The sequence below is a fragment of the Arvicanthis niloticus genome, chromosome 9 (assembly GCF_011762505.2).
Source record: "Arvicanthis niloticus isolate mArvNil1 chromosome 9, mArvNil1.pat.X, whole genome shotgun sequence".
NCBI classification, from domain to species: Eukaryota; Metazoa; Chordata; class Mammalia; order Rodentia; family Muridae; genus Arvicanthis; species Arvicanthis niloticus.
In genome coordinates, this window is record NC_047666.1 from 78,942,640 (window position 1) to 78,961,809 (window position 19,170).

General features: G+C 36.6%; 1 protein-coding gene across 19 annotated transcripts in view; it reads right to left on the reverse strand.

The window, feature by feature from the left end:
- The window catches only part of LOC117715213 (solute carrier organic anion transporter family member 1A5-like), a 56,629-nt gene that overhangs the window by 11,895 nt on the left and 25,564 nt on the right, over nucleotides 1-19,170 (reverse strand). For all 19 annotated transcript variants that reach the window (XR_013112722.1, XR_013112720.1, XR_013112718.1 and 16 more), the window contains 7 exons: nucleotides 16,889-16,995; nucleotides 16,333-16,479; nucleotides 15,810-15,908; nucleotides 14,519-14,737; nucleotides 6,792-6,956; nucleotides 3,525-3,720; nucleotides 2,074-2,239 (listed from right to left, as the gene is read on the reverse strand). Coding sequence is in view for 15 of the 19 variants with exons in the window: in XM_076940769.1 (XP_076796884.1) it covers nucleotides 2,074-2,239; nucleotides 3,525-3,720; nucleotides 6,792-6,956; nucleotides 14,519-14,737; nucleotides 15,810-15,908; nucleotides 16,333-16,479; nucleotides 16,889-16,995 (1,099 nt within the window). In the remaining 4 variants the exon portion in view is untranslated. The remainder of the gene's footprint in view (nucleotides 1-2,073; nucleotides 2,240-3,524; nucleotides 3,721-6,791; nucleotides 6,957-14,518; nucleotides 14,738-15,809; nucleotides 15,909-16,332; nucleotides 16,480-16,888; nucleotides 16,996-19,170) is intronic.

Here is a 19,170-nt window from a genome sequence, read left to right on the forward strand (position 1 = left end):
TGGATTCCATGTAGAATTCAGGAAATAAGTTATGAGTGTTAGTTCTCTCTTTGTACCATGGGGGTTCTAGGATGTATTTCTAGTGTAAGTGGCTGGTAGACAATATCTTTCCCTACTCAGCCAACTTTAAACTCTACATATAATAAATATTGCACAGAAATAAATATGTATGACTTTGTTTTGTTTTGATGCTAGTACTGAGTGCTAAAACAATGTATTTCAGAATGTTAATGAAATTGTTAGGTGCTTACTAATAATGTCATGTTCCCAAGAAAAAAGTTTACTTAAATATATATTTTTATATTTTATAATTGTATAAATATGTACATATATAAATAAATAGATTATGTTCCCCGGTCTGATTAAGAATGAAAATTTATATTTTACATATTTTTGAATAGTTATTGTTTCCAGGTCTGACTAAGAATCAAAATTTATATTTCACTTTGATTACTAATCAACTCTCAGGATTATAATATGATTGAGGCAAGAAGTATGTGGGATAGTCTATGATGGTAAACTGTCATGATAAGGGTCTGGGAAGGAGGAACTGTCAATGATGACCTGAACCAGCATGAGAACCTGAGTTCTCATCCCAGTACACGTGAAAGCTGCATGCAAGAGGATGTGTTTGCAACACTGGATCTGAAGGTGGGAAGAGGCCACACCCTGAGGCTCAATTTCCAGGTAGCCTAAAAGAACTAGCAAATTCCAGGCTAGTAAGAATCTGTGTCAGAAGTACTAAGTACATGGTCCTGATAGTCAACAGATGAGGTTGCCTTCTGGCCTCCATATGCACAGTTACCTGCACATATACACACACATGTGCACACACACTCACACACACACACAATAATTACATAAATAAGCAAACATATAAAGAAAGAAAGAAAGAAAGAAAGAAAGAAAGAAAGAAAGAAAGAAAGAAGCTTGAGATATGAAAAGTTAAGATTTTGTCCACCTCAACTAGATAACACCTTATCACAACAAAGAATAATGAGTTTCTGTCTACCTCAACTACATGAGACTGTAGAGACGTATTTTCCCCGAAAGTTGGGAGGAACTAAGGTGAGAGGAGTGAGGAGAGGAAGAGGAGTAGTAAGGGGAGAAAGAGCAGGAGGAAGAGGAGCAGTGACAAAGTGAGAGAGGAGGAGAAGGAGGGGAATATGGCTGCAGATGTTTGAATGTCTCTAGCAGTCAAAGGTAGATGATATATCTAGGTTAGTTATTGGATTACACCTCTGATTGTGTGGACATCTTGTTCTAGAGCATTATCTACCAGGTCTGTGTGGATGGCAGGATGGTCTGGGCACAGCCCAACCTTGTGGAGACAGTGTGGAAGACTGGCAGAGCCATTTCCCATACTGGCATCTCGTAAGTGGAAGGGCCTGTGTCTATGGCCCCCTGAGCAAGTGGCCTGAGCTGAGCAGCAAAGCTGCTTCTGCTGTGGCCTCAGGTCTAGGCTAGTCGGGAACATGGCGTCTCCATAACTACAAGCCAAAATGGATGCCACCATTGAAAATATCTCTCTCAACATGAGCCCCTATCACAACGAAGACGAGATTCGATCCAGAGTAGTTTAAAGTTTTAATTTTAATGTTGATTTAAATGTATGCTTCTCTTTCCATGTGTATACAAACAAGTGCAAGTGGGTGCCTGAGGCAGGCAGAAGAGAGCGTCAGATGGTCTAGAGATGGTCATGTGAGTGCTGGGAACTAAGCATGTCTTCTGAAAGAGCAGCAAGGCTCTTTACAACTGAGCTATCTCGCCCACCTGACCAGAGCATTTTAATTCAAATCATTTGGCTACTGATCTCTACTGCTTTGCAATTACAAAATAATACTCAGACTCTGTCAAGATTTACATAACATCTAGGAGTTGTAAAGTATGTGTATACTGAAGAAATTGAGTTGTTTTAAAAACTATTAATCTACTATTAGTTTATTAAACACATTAATCTATTTTAAGCAAGGACTACTTTTTTCTTTTTACCAGATGAAGACTTAGGTGATACCACTGTTCATGTTAGTGCAGTACACAAAGTGTAATCCCACCTACTGAAAGGATGTTTACCATGTTGGTTCCAGTTCCAACAGACTCCTCACAGCCTGCAAGGCAGGCTGTCATGTATGCTAGGCCGTTGTCTCCACACACTGGATCCCATGCTTTTGTTAAGCAGCTACACCCAGTGTTGCAGTCAGCAAGGACATTATTTTCCATGTATAGAGGTTTCTTAACTCTGAAATAATTTGAAATAATGTTATAAATACTAAAAGCCTAAACAAGCATTTTATTTTCTTCTCCTCATCTCAGCATATGCACACACACACTGAGAGAGAAGAGAAAGAGAGAGTTAGAGAGATTTGATCTTCTCTCCCAGAACAAAAAAAGAAATCATACAAATATCAACATGTCATCTCTATACTATGTTTTTTACTGACAATTAATTATCTGTTCAGTGATCATGTAATTCAAATCAGACATATATGAATTCTTGGAGTTTTATGTTTGAAATTATTTAAAACATAATTCTTGAGAGTTTTGAAAGAAATACTACTTTTAATCTCACTGTCTCTCTCTTTAGGTCTCTCTGTCTCTGTCTCTGTCTCTGTCTCTCTCAGGTGTGTGTGTGCACATGTTATAAACAGCCTGCATGTGCCTGTTAGTAATCATTTTTCACTTGGTTTGAGACAGAGTCCTGGTTTTTACTGCTGCAAAGCCTGAGTAGCAAGCCCATTAACTTTCAGTGTTTCCTGACTATGCTGGTTAACTCACAGTATTAAGAATGGAGTTACAGATACCCAACAATGTTAAGCTTTCCCTGAGTTCTAGGCATCTGAACTCAAACTTCCTGCCTGCCCAGCAAGCATTTTCTTACTGAGTTATCTCCTCAGACCTTTGAAAAAACCTACCAGTATGTGCTTTGTTTAATTTTAGCTGATTGATTATGTAACTGCTTCCAAAACTGAGTTTTAAATTCCCTATGCTAATATAGAATATGACCAGAAACCCCTAAAATACAAAATATAAGACCACAAAGTATTTGAGATATAACTATACCAGTGACATTTGAAAATAGAAACATTAATTGACTTACCATGTATTATATTCAATTATGCTAAATTTGCGCATACTGTAAAAACCTGTGAAGGCTTCTTGGCCTATATAGTCAACTTTTAAAGCTATCTCACAGTGGGAGTATAAAAAATCTGTATAATTTAAGCTGAAAGCTCCAGATTACTTCCCTTTATTGCAATGTAAAGCTGACTAAGATATCACCATGAAGACCTTTACAGTATGTGGAATCACAGCCTGACTCATGGGTAGTCCCCAGTCCTCTTTTAATAAGTTTACACATAGTATGGGATGGTATAGAATTGATGGATTGGAGAAAAACATAACCCAGCCATGGATCACTGCCATTAATTCATAATAAAATGATCTGGTTATACATAATCCTTGAAAAAAATTAACTAGAAATTTGAAAAGGTTATGATCTTCATTTAAAAAAAAAAACTACATACCCTTCATAAGAGATAGTTAAGCCAGCAACTGGTACATTATCACAGGTAATCAGAAAGTTACAGAAATTAAGAAGGTATTCACACAAAGATAGGCAGAATGCTAGGTATGCAGCTTTCTTGACAGTGATCTTGAATTTCTTCATAATGAAGCCACCAGCTAAATACCCAATGCATAATACAGGTAATATATAAAGACCTATAAATGCAAGAAAATTTGTATTTATAAAGGCAGCAGAACAAATGTTATAATTTTTGTTTTTGTATGAATTTTATTGATATTTTATTTATTTACAATACAGATGTCACTCCCTTTCCCCATTTCCATTCCCTAGAACCCTCTATCTCATCTCCCCTCCTCCTTTATGCCTTTATATCATTTTGATTACATGCATGTATTAAGGTAAGTTCTAGGTTAAGGGTCTAGCAATACAATAGATGCAAATAGTCAAAGAACAAGCAAGACAATAAACACAAAGAGTCAAAGAACAAGCAAGGCATTAAACTCAATTACGTGAACACTCCTGTGATCACTGTTTCTAAGGGCTTACCAGGATGATAAAAGAATCTGAGCCTACTTTTCTGTCCTAGCCCAAGGTCATTTTCATGTCTGAAGCCTACTTCCTTGTTCTAGCCTAAAATTTAGATTCCTGTCTGAAATTACTTCTTTGTTCTAGCCTAATATTTGGCTCCTGCCTCAAATTACTTTTTTGTTCTAAGATTTAGATTCCTACTTGAAATTACTTCTTTGTTCTAGCCTAATGTCAGATTCCTGCCTGAAGCCTACTTTTCTTATCTTTAGCTAATGTCATATTCCTGCCAAGCAGCCCATTTTCTTGTCCTTGGCCCATGTCAGATTCTTGCCAAACTGCCCCAAAGGCTCTCTACTTCTCCCCATTATTTATTTCATTAACAAGACTGAACCTGTCTTAGGTCATTCTAACAAAAATGCCCTCCAAAATGTGGGTACTTCAGTCCTTCTTAGAAGGAGTAACAAAATATTCACAGAAGCAAATATGAGACACTGTGTGGAGCAGAAACTGTGGGAGAGACCATCCAGAGACTACCCTACCTGGAGATTCCTCCCAGATGCACTCACCATATGCAAACACTCTTCTGGATATCCAGAAGTGCATGCTGACAGGAGCCTGATATACCTGTCTCCTGATAGTCACTGCCAGATATTGACATATACAGAGGTAGATGCTCATAGCTAACCATCAAACTGACCACAGGGTTCCCAGTGGACAAGTTAGAGTGAAGACTGAAGGAGTTGAAGGGGCTTGTGGCCCCATGGGGAGAGCGACAATACCAACCAACCAGAGCTCCCTGGGTCTTAACAGCTAACCTGGGAACACACATGGAGAGACCCATGTCTCTAGCTGTATCTGTAGAGGAGGATGGACTTGTTGGGCATCAGTGGGAGAGGAGGGCCTTGGTCCCTTGAAAGCTGGATGCCCCAGTGAGGAGAAATTCAAGTGAAGGCAGGTGGGAGTGGGTGGTTGTGTTGGGGCACACCCTCATAGAAATAGGAGGAAGGAGGATGGGTTAAGGGGTTTCTGGGAATAGGGAATGGAAAAAGAAGATAATACCTAATAATAAAAAAAGGAAAAGAAAAACAAACAAACAAACAAATAATGGAACTGGCTATGGCAGTCGAACATTTGAGACTCTTTAGCAGCAATTTAGCATTACTCATATTACTGGTATTTTTTATAATTATCAAGGACATGAGATGGTAGAATGGTCCCACGGAACTATAAAAAAATCTTCATGAAATAAGAAGGGGTGAGATATATCCCTGTACATCACAAATTTATTTAAATTATATTTTTTTGTTTTTATTTTAAAGACTTTTTGCTTTTTGTTTTTTGTTTTTTTATTTTGGATGCCAAGGAACTTTCTGATGAGTGTCTATGGTGCTCTACAACTAGACATTCTTATGCATAAGTGAAAGGGAAGGATCCACTTACTGGCATAATGGATGATGCCAATCAGGTATTAATTATGGGGAAGAGGACGTGTTTGTGTTTTTTCTGCAGGATGCTGAAGGAGCATGGTGGCTGCCAGAGCGATGGTTGAGACATGCTGATGCCAGGACAAAGAATGATGCTGACCTATGAGCTTACTGAATGCCCTGACAATGGTGACTGGAAAGCTGTATTGGAAATAAGTTCCCGACACATCTTTGCTTAATTATACTTTTTTTTCTAATATATCTTACTTAAGAAACTATTATATTCTATTCTAGTATGCAGAAAATCTAATCCCCACTCACTCAAATATTGCACAAAGGTATTCTCAAATGCCTCAAAACTTCAATTTTAAAAGACAGTTAGCATTTATGTAATCATGGGCACCAGATTATAAATACCTATGAGCTTCACATGTGATATTAAATATTTCACATATTTCTTTCCACTTTGTCTATTGGGAATTTAATTTACTTCCAGAAGGCTTTGAAAGTTCCAAGTGAGTCTATGCTTTTCAAGTGTAATACATTTTGTGCATAGTTGATATTGTACAGCATTCTTTCCCCTGACTCTCCTTCCAAAGCCAAAACTCAAGGAAAAAAAGAAGGAAAAAGAAAAATTCCACCTAGGTTGCATTCACACAACACCTGCACAAGGCTTAGAAGAATGTAACCATCCTTTTCAGCTTCCCATCATTTAATATCTGAGGGCGAGGACTGGGATTTAGATTTTCAGAAACTCTAGACAACATGGATGCAGGCAGCTTGTGGTCTTCAGTTTTCAAGAGTAAAGAAGGACACTTGGCTTCAGTGTACTAAACAGAAATGCAGAGTGTGTTTGCACACACTTCTCAGACCACAAAGGAACCTGAAGGGACCAAAGGACTAAATTAGGAGGAATGTGTAGAGCAAGAATTGAAGCCCAGATGTAAAATTTGGAAATAGGACACAGACTCTCAGTGAGTTAACTCTGTATTCCTCTTTAAATTAACATATTGGTATCTGAAAATTGAATGACACAGGCTTCCTCCAACATTGCAATAACTATGATGATTTCCCATTTTGACTGAATAAAGATCAGAAAAGTTTCTTTTTACCCATGTCCTTTCCCTATTCTTTCTTGATTTCCCTGGAGCCTGGAACAAAGACAATTGATTACAAGGATATCCTAAGAGATTGTGTTTCATTGTAATCTCCTAGTTACATTAATTTACTGTCTATCATGCCCTTAGCTATACTGTTTACCATGCTATCATGGGAGGGGAAAAAACTATGAAGAAAAAAATGAAACTACATACCTATGAGGAAGATGGCCTCTGCATTGGATTTTCCATATTGCTGTTCCAGGTACTTAGGCAGGAAGTTAAATGTATTGTTAAATGCATTGACCTGGAGCACACTTATAAGGACGAATAGCATGTAAATCGGATTGCTGGAAAGACTCTTCATGAATGGAAAGAAATCTGAAACAGAGAGTATAGAGATCATTGAGCTAACTTGGCTGTGCCATTTGTGTCCAGTGTGCTCCTAAAAATCTCACAGATTCTGTGTTGCAACACAAATATATGTGATAAATCTTTATCCTTTTGGAGTGAAAGTTCTATAACATTCTTTAAGTCACTTGTGGAAGTTAGTGACAAAACTGGTTATATAAGAACTCGAGCCGGGCAGTGGTGGCGCATGCCTTTAATCCCAGCACTTGGGAGGCAGAGGCAGGTGGATTTCTGAGTTCGAGGCCAGCCTGGTCTACAGAGTGAGTTCCAGGACAGCCAGGGCTATGCAGAGAAACCCTGTCTCGAAAAAACAAAACAAAACAAAACAAAAAAAACTGCAGTTTACTTCCAACTCACGACTTGGCACAGAGCAGAGCCAGCCCTCCAGACAACCTTCCACACTCTGAGACAAATTGACTCCCAGGCGGTCCATCACAACCAGGCTCACAGGTGAAACATGCCCAGCCCCAATACCTGGCCTAACTGGGAGCCCCACAGGACTCAGAATAGATGGACCCTATCTACCATGCCAGAGAAATATCAACCTTCTGGTCCACAGGTTCACAACTGCACCCAGAAACAGATCAGGTACTCCAAGGCCCCATACCCCAACACCCACATCCAGAGAAAAGTCAACTCCCAGGAGGATCATAATAACCATGATAGCAAAGAAAGCCTAACTCAAGGTTGTCCATTATAACTAGTCTCACAGGAGGGGCAGAGTCCAGTCAGAGACATCAAGACCAGTTAACATCTATCTGAGATAACCAGAGGGACAGAGGCATGTGCCGAATATAAACAACAGAAATCAATGCCATTAGACATCAGAACCCAGTTCTCCCATCACAGCAAGCCTTGGATACCCTAACACACCTGAAAAGCAATATTGTGACCTAAACTCCCATCTCATGAAGATGATAGAGGGTCTTAAGAAGAACATAAATAACTCCTTTAAAGAAATATACAAGAACACAGATAAACAGGTAGACACTCTTGAAGACACATAAATTCCTTAAAGAAATACAGGGAAACAATCAAATAGGTAAAGGCATTTAAAAAATGCAGTCCAGGATCTAAAATGAAAATAAAAACAATAAGGAAATAACAAAGGTAGGCATGCAAAACAATAAGGAAATAAGAAAGGGAGGCATGCCTGGAGATGGAAAACATAGGAAACAAATCAGGAGTTACAGATGTAAGCATCACCAGCAGATATAAGAGAAAGAAGAGAGAATCTCAGGTATGGAAAATACCATAGAAGATATTAACACGACAGTCAAAGAAAATACAAAGTGCAAAAAGCTCTTAAGCCAAAACATCCAAGAAATTCAGGAAAATGAATTTCTTGATGAATGAAAATTTTTTGAACAATGAAAAGACCAAACTAAGAATAATAGGAATTAAAGAGAGAGAGGAGAGTCGCAATGCAAAAGGCTAGAAAACATCTTCAACAAAAACATAGATAAAAACTTCTTCAAACTAAGGAAAGAGATGGTCATAAATGTACAAGAAGTACATCCAATATATTGGACCAAATAGAAATTTTTCTCATCACATAATAATCAAAACACTAAATACAAAGAAAAAAAAAGAATATTAAGAGCAGCAACAGGAAAATGCCAAGTAATATATAAAGGCAGACCTATCAGAATTATACCAGACTTGTAAACAGACACTCTAAAAACCAGGAGATCTTGGAAAGGTGTAGTGCAAACCCTAAGAGAACACAACTGCCAGCCCAGGCCATTATACCCAGCAAAACTATCAATCAATATAGATGGAGAAACCAAGCTATTCCATGACAAAAACAAATATAAACAAGACCTTTCTGATAATCCAGCCTACAGAGGATAATAGAAGGAAAACTCCAACACAAGAGGGGAAAACACTCAAAAAAAAAAAAAAAAAAAAAAAAAAAAAAAAAAAAAAAAAAAAAAAAAAACAAGAAATTAATCATCTCACAACAAACCCAAAAGAAGAGAACCACACAAACACAATGCCACCACTAACAACAAAAATAATGGGAACCAACAATCATTGGGCTTTAATATCTCTAAACAATAAATGGTCTCAATTCCCTAATAAAAAGACATAGGCTAACAGTTTGGATACATAAACAGGACTCAGAACTGTGTTGTAAACAAAAACACACATCACTGTCAAAAACAGTCACTACTTCAGACTAAAAGGCTGAAAAATATATTTACAAGCAAATGGTCCCAAGAAACAAGCTGGAGTAGCCATTCTAATATTCAATAAATGGACTTTCAAACAAAAGTTATCAAAAGAGATAAGGAAGGACACTTCAGACTCATCAAATGAAAAAATCCACCAAGATGAACTCTCAATTATAAACATCTATGTCCCAAATGCAAGGGCCCCCATATTTGTATAAGAAATGTTTTTAAATCTTAAAACACATATTGATCTTCACACAATAATAGTATGATACTATTGGTATACCCTACTCTCACCAATGGACAGATAATGGAAACAGAAAATAAACAGAGATACGGTGAAACTCACAGAAGTTATGAGGCAAATGGATTTAACAAATATTTATGGAACATTTAATCCTAAAACAAAAGTATATACCTTCTTTTCAGTACCTCATAGTACCTTCTCCAAAACTGGCCATATAATCAGAAACAAAAACAAGCTTTAACAGATACAAGGGGATTGCAATAATCCCATGCATTCTATCAGATCATCATGTACTAAGGCTAGACTACACTAACAATAAAAATAACAGAAAGCTCACATATATATGGAAGCTGAACAAATCTATACTCAATGGTAACTTGGTCAGGGAAGAAATTAAAGACTTTTTGGAATGTAATGAATATGAGGGCAGAGAATACACAAACTTATGGGACACAATGAGAGCAACATAAAAAGGAAAGTTCCTAGCATTGAGTACCTTCATAAAGAAATTGGAGCAATCCTACACTAACAACTTAATAGAACATCTGAAAACTCTAGAAGAAAAAGAAGCAAACATACTCAAGAGGAGTATATGGTAGGAAAGAATCAAACTCAGCTGAAATCAACCAGTTAGAAACAAAGAGAACTATACAAAGAGGCAACAATACTAAGAGATGGTTCTTTGAGGAAAATCTATAAGATAGCTAAACCCTTAGCCAAACTAACTAAAGGGTACAGAGACCATATCCTAATTAATAAAATTAGAAATTAAAAGGAGATATAACAACTGAAACTGAGGAAATTCAAAAAAACCTCATCAGGTTTTTTTTTTTTTAAAGCCTATACTCAACAAAACTGGAAAATCTAGATGAAATGGATGGTTTTCTAGACAGATCTCTGATACTAAGGCTAAATCAGGACCAGATAAACTATCTAAACAGTCTCATAATCCCTGAGAAAATGGAAGCAGTCATTAAAAATCTCCCAACCAAAATAAAAGCCCAAGGTCAGTGGGTTTTAATACAGAATTCAGCCAGATATCTAAAGAAGAGTTAATACCAAATACTCCTTAAACTTTTCCTCAAAATAGAAAGAGAAGAAACACTACCTGATTCATTCTAGAAAGCCACAGTTACTCTGATACTTAAACCAAACAAAGACCTAACAAAGAAAGGGAACTTCAGACCAATTTTGTTTATGAATATCAATACAAAAATACTCAATAAAATTTTTGCAAACCAAATCCAAGAATACATCAAAATGATCATTCACCATAATCAAGTAGGCTTCCTCCAACGAATGCAAGAATGGCCCAATATACCTAAATCTATCAACATAATCCACTATATAAACAAACTCAAAGAAAAAATCACACGAGCTTCTCATTAGGCACTAAAAAACCTTTGACAAAATACAAAAGACCCTCATGTTAAATGTCTTAGAGAGATCAGAAATTCAGGTATACACGTAAATATGTAATAAAATCACTGTACAGCCAACCAACAGCCAACATCAAATTAAATGTAATAAAATCACTGTACAGCAAACCAACAGCCAACATCAAATTAAATGAAGAAAAGCGGGAAGTAATCCGACTAAAATCAGAAACATAACAAGGCTGCCCACTGTCTCCCTATTTACTCAATATAGTACCCTACATTCTAGGTAGAGCAATTAGAAAGCAACAGGAGGGCACAAAGGATACAAATCAGAAAGGAAGAAGTCAAGGTATCACTATTGGCAGATGATATGATAGTTTACAAAACCAACACAAAAATTTCTACCAGAGAACTCTGACAAGTAATAAACAATTTCTGCAAATTGGCTACATGTAAAATTACCTCAAACTAATCAGTAGCCTTCCTCTACACATAAAATAATTTGCTGAGAAAGAAATTAGTGACACAACACAATTCACAATGGGCACAAATTATATAAAATATCTTGGTGTAACTCTAACCAAGCAAGTGAAAGATCTCTACGACAAGAACTTCAAGTCTCTAAAGAAATAGATTGAAGAGGACGTCAGAAGATAGAAAGATCTCCCATGCTCATGGATCAGTAGGATAAATGTAGTAAAAATGGCCATCTTAACAAAAGCAATCTACAGATTCAGTGCAATTCCCATCAAAATTCCAATTCAATTCTTCACATAGATAGAAAGACCTAACTTCATCTGAATAACAAAAAATCCAGAATACTAAAATAACTCTCAACAATAAAAGAACTCCTGGGGGAATAACCATCCCTGGTCTCAAACTGTACTACTGAAATACTGATTAAAAACTGCATGCTATTGGTACATAGACAGACAGGTAGCTCAATGAAATAGAACTGAAGGCCCAGAAATAAACCTACACACCTATGGGCACTTGGTCTTTGACAAAGAAGCCAAAACCATGCAGTGCAAAAAGGATAACATATTCAACAAATGGTCCTGCTTCAAGTGGCAGTCTGCATGTGGACAAATGCAAATTGATCCACTTTTATATCCTTATACAAAGCTCCAGTCCAAGTGGATCAAGGATTTCTACATAAAAGCAGATACATTGAATCTAATAGAAGAGAAAGTAGGAAAGAACCTTCAACACATCTCCACAGGAAAATTTCCTAAACAGAAGGACAATGGATCATGCTCTAAGATCAACAATTGACAAATGGGACCTCATGAAACTGAAAAGGTTCTGTAAGATAAAGAAAACTCTCAACAGGAGAAAATGGAAAACTACAGATTGGTAAAAGATCTTTACCAACCCTATATCTTATCGAGGGCTAATGTCCAAAATATACAAAGAACTCAAGAAGTTAGACTCCAAAAAACTAAATAACCCAATTAAAAATGGGATGCAGGAGAATGGATACAGAAAACCTGATACATTTACTACTACTCAGCTATTAAGAAGAATGACTTCACACACTTTGTAGGCAAATTGATGGAACTAGAAAATATCATCTTGAGTGAGGTAATCCAGACCCAAAAGGAAACACATGGTATTACTGATAAGTGGATATTAGTTCAAAAGCTCAACACAACCACCATACAACTCACAGTCTATATGAAGCATAACAAGAAGAAAGGCCAAAATGTAGATTCTTCTAACCCAATTAGAAGGGGAAACAAAATAATCACAGGAGGCAGAGGGTGGTAGGGACCTGAGTAGGTGAGGTAAAGGGGAAGGGAAAAAAGGGGGAGAATCTGATATGAAAAAAGACAGGAAAAAAGTACTGAGGGCCAGGGGAATGAATAGAAATATGTAGCAATGGGGGAGGGAGATGTTGGGCAACCACTAGAAAGTCCCAGACACCAGTGATGCCAGAGGCTCCCAGGACCCAATGAGGATGACATTAACCAAAATACCTAAAACCAGGGAGATATAATCTGAAGAGACCACCTCCAGTAGATAGCCAAGTTGAGGGATGGGGCTACCCATCTATCTCAAAAATTTTAACCTAAAATTGTCACTATCTGGAGGAAATGCAGAGACAAAAATGGAGAGGAGGCTGAAGGAAAGGCCATACAGAGGTCATCCTAACCTAGGATCCATTTCATATGCAGACACCAAACCCTAACACTGATATGCAAGAATGGATGAGCTGAAAACAAGAATCATGCTATAGACCAGATATCCTCAGCATCTCAGCAAAGCTTCACAACAGGCCATGCATTAGAAGCACCTAGTGATAACCATAAACATCTCAACATGAAGGTTTCACTGTAAGGAATGCTGATGACTAAGTTAGTGAATACCAAGAACCTTCTAAGCAACTTAACCAAAGTTTTTCCCTGTTTAAAAAACTGAGTCCAGTTTGTAGCTTGTCTCTGCTAAAAGGATTGGATGTTACTCAAGATAATTTGGCTGAAATTCACTCTTAACCATCTCTTTCTTATTCATGTCTTTTGACTTGGTTTTCTAATTTTACATTTGCATTAATAAATTGTCTAAAATTTTATTGAGAGATAAGTATCAAGAAGACACCATTTAGAAGTAGAGGCAGAAAAGTGTAATGAAAATGTTTTCATCCTTGTACTAAATGAGTCTCCAAGGAGCAGTTATTTTCTCTGTCCTATTCTCTGCTACATTCTTTAGATTTATCTAGTAGACCACAGTCACATAGTAGAGTCAGTATTTCCCCTTTCAGGAGAATTGTTCACATGACCATGATTCTAAGAAGTGTCAAGCCTCTGCAAACTTTTCCAGTGTGGCTTGGCTGCTCAGTCATTGTCTCTAATTTTTAAGCCACATATGTGACTATTCAGTGAACATTGGTGTTGAATAATATGAATGATGGATGAAATGACAATATCATCAGTAAGTTGTTCCCCACAGTTGTCTGTAACAGAACATCACAAACACCCAAGAATATAACACACTCTTACCCTCATTTGATAGGTAAAGCACTGGTCCCTCCCATCTCCCAACTCTACACTTTCAGAATGCCAGAACACAAGCCACACCCTGTATGCACTAGCTCTGAAGTTTGGAGAACACACACAACTGTGAAAGCAGTGCCAAGTTTTAAGAATGTGCCTGTTGAACACTTCATTGTCCCACTGTAGCTTCTCACAGAAGCATCTCTACTCTGCATTGTTGCTTAGGAACGTTCCTGCTTGTTGTAAAACAGTCTGTCCTAAGAGAAAAATTGTCCTGTAAAACTACCACACACCTTCAAATATAAAGGTTTGTGTCACCTGTCATGTTTTCTCTTTCAGCCTTGACTTGCAGGGTGCTCACAGCTAAACATTTTCATTATCGAAGAGATTTTTATCTTTATCTTTATCTTTATCTTTATCTTTATCTTTATCTTAAATTTCTGGCTATTCATGTTTTTTTTTAAGCTTGGACTAATATTTTCTATAAAATAGGATTGCTAAAACAGATAAAAAAATGTGTTCATTAAGCATTTAGACTGATTGAAATTTTTATAAAGTCTAATCTAGGGTTAAATCAAGTTCCCTATCATGTTAGTTGTTACCAATGGTGACTGTAGAAGACATTTAAAACAACTGAAGATTGATGATTAATGACAAACTGTCTTAGTGCAAGTGACAAGGTGCCCAAGAACCACAGACCCATTTAAACCAAAGAGAGTTTAGTTTTCATGTTTGCCTTTAGTGATTCCTTGGTTTTCCTCCTTGGCATTGTCTCTGCTCTTCTCTCTGGCAATTTCAGTCCCATTCACATTATTCTGAAATCCTTCCTTTGGGAGTGTTTTTGGAAAGAAGAAAAAGGGGATGCTGGTCAGGATATTCACTGCTGCACAGACCAAAAAGCCAATCCACCAAGCACCGACCCAGCGTGTATCGGTTGGAGTTATGGTCAGGTCATCTGTAAAGAAATATGGATATTGCATTAGCTTTCATCATTCTTTTGTGTGTAAGCTGAAGAAAATTATTGACATTCATAATCATTTGCAAACTATTAACAATTTGTTCTTGTTCTTTTTTAAAATGTGAGCTTGCGATTACCAAATCCTGGGAGTAATGACATCTACCACATTGGTTGGCTAATTCAGACATTTAGAAAAAAATGTCTGAGATTAATCAATAGGGTGAAGTTAAAATTAAATAAGAAGAAAAAGTTCCAGAGTGCCACAGTGGACATTATTGAAACCTAAGTTTCAAAAAGACTGAAACAATAATTATATGAGACATACTTAAGGAATAGATTTACCCTGATATAGTCATGTATCAAAATATCATATTAAGTGAGGAAGGAGGGGTGCTTAGACAGTTTAGTGGCTTTGTTGCTCTTGCAGAAGTCATAAGTTTTATTCTCAGAACCCACATGGAAATTCACCACTGCCAGTTACTCTGATTACAGGAGATCTGATGCCCTCTTCTGACCTCATCAAGCATCCCCCACATACACACAGACACACACACACAGAGAGAGAGAGAGAGAGAGAGAGAGAGAGAGAGAGAGAGAGAGAGAGAGAGAGAATTATCCAATCCCTACACACACATAGACACATATACATAAATAAAGATAAGAAATGAAATGCATGGTATCCATGTTGAAAACACTAACTTTATATAGCACTGTGTGCTGATATAGTTGACAGCACTAAATCAATACTTCTGTCTGTCATATGCAACCTTTATAATTTGTTGCTCGTCACAAAATAAAAAGGGTTGGTGTGTGATCCACAGTGATTGCCTCACTGAATGAAACCTATGTGAGTAAATCTTTTTGAAGCAAAAGATCCATCTGAAATATAATGGGAGAATGGAATATCTTTTATCAGAATGAGGCAATTTACACATATCCCTCCCCCTCTTAGGTCTGTCATTTGTATATGGTGAAATTTTACCTAACTGAGGATCAAAATAAGCAGTGGTATTGCACTCGTAAACATTCTCCCATACTCTAGGGATTGGGCAGTATAAATAAAATTTACCTGTATCCACAAACCCTATATCTACATAAATGCTTGAACAGAAGGATCCCAAAAAAAGTCCACATATTGGGCCAATCATCTTTCCTGTTTCTAAAATCCCTGGAAGTAAACAAAGACAGACTATTAAATAACGACACAAAGAATTTTTGCTTGCACACACATACAAAATCATGGCCTTAACATTTAACTATTTTTAAGCTTAGATTACTCTTCCTTCATTTGCAAAGCTGGGTATCAAATCCAAGAGGCTATGAAAGTACTCTACCATTTAGCTACATACCACTCTATATCAGGTATTTTTTATATATTCTACATGTAACAAAATAAACTTGTTATTCATAAGACATATACATATGCATGTGTGTTATACATGCATACATTGGTTTCTTTAAACATTGAGAAAGAAGCTCCAATTGTTTGAGCAATCTTATAACCAATTTTGCCACAGAACTCTGCTCACTATTCTAAAACCCATAAAGCATTCAAATCAATAATTGATTTCTACTCTGATTTTGAAACTTACCAATGTATAAAGGAGAGTTTTCAGATTTGGCAAAGTCTTCTATGTAGGAAATACCCAAGGGTATGATGGGAGTTTCACCAATTCCACGTATAATATTTCCTACCAGTACATATATCCACATTAATGATTTCATTTCTCTCATGCACTCTGGATTAAAAGAATAGAAAGCTTCATGTATATTTGACTACCAAGTGTTACTGACAGTTAATTCAAATTTTCTGTAAATATTTTTTCAAGTTAATGATTCATTACAGCAACAGAAAACCAAACAAGCCCAACCACATAAATCACAGCCTTGTGTAAATCAATCCTTTTCAGTCTTTTTCCCTTGTGGGACTAGCTATACAATGTTGGTTAAGAAACAAAGATTCTAATAAATATATTAACAAAGAAGAATATTCTGGGTTATTAGACATCCCCTTTCCCTGAAGAGGGAAATAAATTGTGTTCATTTGTCTTACATGTCTACCAAACCCAGTGTCCTATTAAAGCCCTTTATAAAAGAGATTCTGTGGCCAAGTGGCTGAGCAGAAAGCAATGAGAAGCATGAATCAACCTGCTGGGTCTTGCATTGGCTTTAAGATCTGGGATCTGTTTTCCATACACAAGAAGCTGTTTGAGGACAAATTGCTTGTAGGTGAAATCGTTGTTTCATATTCATATCTGTGTGGACACAGGAAACATTCACTGTGAGGAGTTGAGTGTAAGGAAAGCATCTGCAGATTACTGAGTAATCTTCCCTGAAAATAGAGCATCCATAACCAATAAAGAAATTTCCACAAAAGTCAGTCTAATCATCATGAATCCTATGGCAGGACCAGTGAGATGATGAAGCAGGTAAAATACTTGCTGCACAAGTCTGATGGCCTCAGTTAAATCTCTGGGACCCCTATGAAAGTGGAAGAAGATGAATGACTGTATAAAGTTATTCTCTGATATACATATGTACATATAGAAACAAATAAACAAATAAACAAACAAACAAGCCAGAATCTTTGTCAGTAGGTTGGACATGTAGCTCCAGTTTTAAACTCCAGAAATGCATGAAATTGGTGTGGTGTCTCAGGTTAGTTGCCCTAGCACATGAGAGGTTAAGACAGGAGCATCAGGCCTAAGGCCACCCTTAACTCTGCAATTCAGAAGCCAGCCTGAGCTTTATGATATCCTTTGTCTAAAACAGAACAAAACAAAACATCTGAATGAATAAATGGAAGCAATCAATATTATCAAAAACAAAACAAAAACTTGATGATCATCAAAAATTTGTCACTTCTTTACATTTAGCTCTGAAGTATCTACAAATAGATGACAAAACTTTTAGATTTTTTTAATGCCAACTCATGGTAATTTCTAAATGACCATTTCCTAGAAATAATTGTTGTGACATAAAAAAAAAAGCAAAACAAAAAGAAAAACTCAGTAATGTAGAATTAAGAAGACAAAGCTTTAATGTAGAATTAAGAAGACAAAGCTTTAGAGAGACACAAAGAACATATAACAAGACATCTGCTCTGGGTTCTCTGAGCTTTAGCCCTAGCCTTCCATTTTGTGAATTCAAAGAATCATTCTTTCATATGTTCAATAACTTCGACAGAAGAAAAGCTCTATACACCATAACAAAATTTGACAGAAGCCATCACCTAACTACACAGAGTCATAAGAATAAAAGTTCTAAGAAACAGTATTAATTTTACTTGAGCACATTACTAAGGAACTGGTTGTCCAAGAAAGAAAATGACCAAATGCAAGTGAAGTAGAAAAATTATCTATCTAAGTCTCTGCATTACAGAGTATGCTGGATGTATTTCTCACCTTTGTTAGACAAAAGTCAAGCAGAGCAAAGCCTGAGCCTAGACAGTTGAATACTTCCTAGTAGATAACTGTACTTACCAACATTCTAATTTCTATTCTGCATGATACAGCAAAGAACTCAGAATAACTTTTCCTTAAAAAACTCTCTGGATGTCCCCCAAAATGGTGGCCAGTGAAGTATGAACAAGGTTCTGTGTCTCTCTACTCATGATATTGGGAGGACAAGTCAGCTTCAGAGAATTATCTCTTTTGGCAGAAGATGGAAAAACAATAATTGCCAAATATTTCTTGACATTGATTTGAATAGAATATAAAATAATTAAAAAGATGATATATGACTGATGATAGATACACTATTGATACATAGATGATAGACAGACAGACACAGACAGACAGATAGGATAGACAAATGATAGAGAATGAGAAAGAGATAGATGATAGATAGATAGGATAGATAAATAGATGATAGATAAAGAATGAGAAAAAGAGAGATGATAGATAGATAGATAGATAGATAGATAGATAGATAGATAGACAGAGACAGACAGACAGACAGACAAATAGATAGATAGATAGATAGATAGATAGATAGATACATAGATACATAGATAGATAGTAGATAGATAGATAGATAGATAGATAGATAGATAGATGACAGACAGACAGACAGACAGATGATAGGTTCCATTCACAGACTTTCTGTACCCTTTAAAATCACTTGAGAAGATAAAAATAGCCTTCATTTGGTTCAATATCTGCTTAAAATTCAGTCATTCATTCAAGGTCCATTTATTCTCCCAATTGACAATAAAATGGATGTAAATTACTATTCCACCAGACGAGGTCTTAAGTGGAGGAATAGGAACACCAACCCAGACACAGCTCCTATAACCCACAGTTTGTCATGTCTGTTGTATATACAGGGACTTAAGCCTTGCATAATCATCACGAGATACCAGAGTGACTTCATCCATCAACTGATGGTGGCATATGCAGAGTTTCACAGCCAAATAATAAGATCTCAGG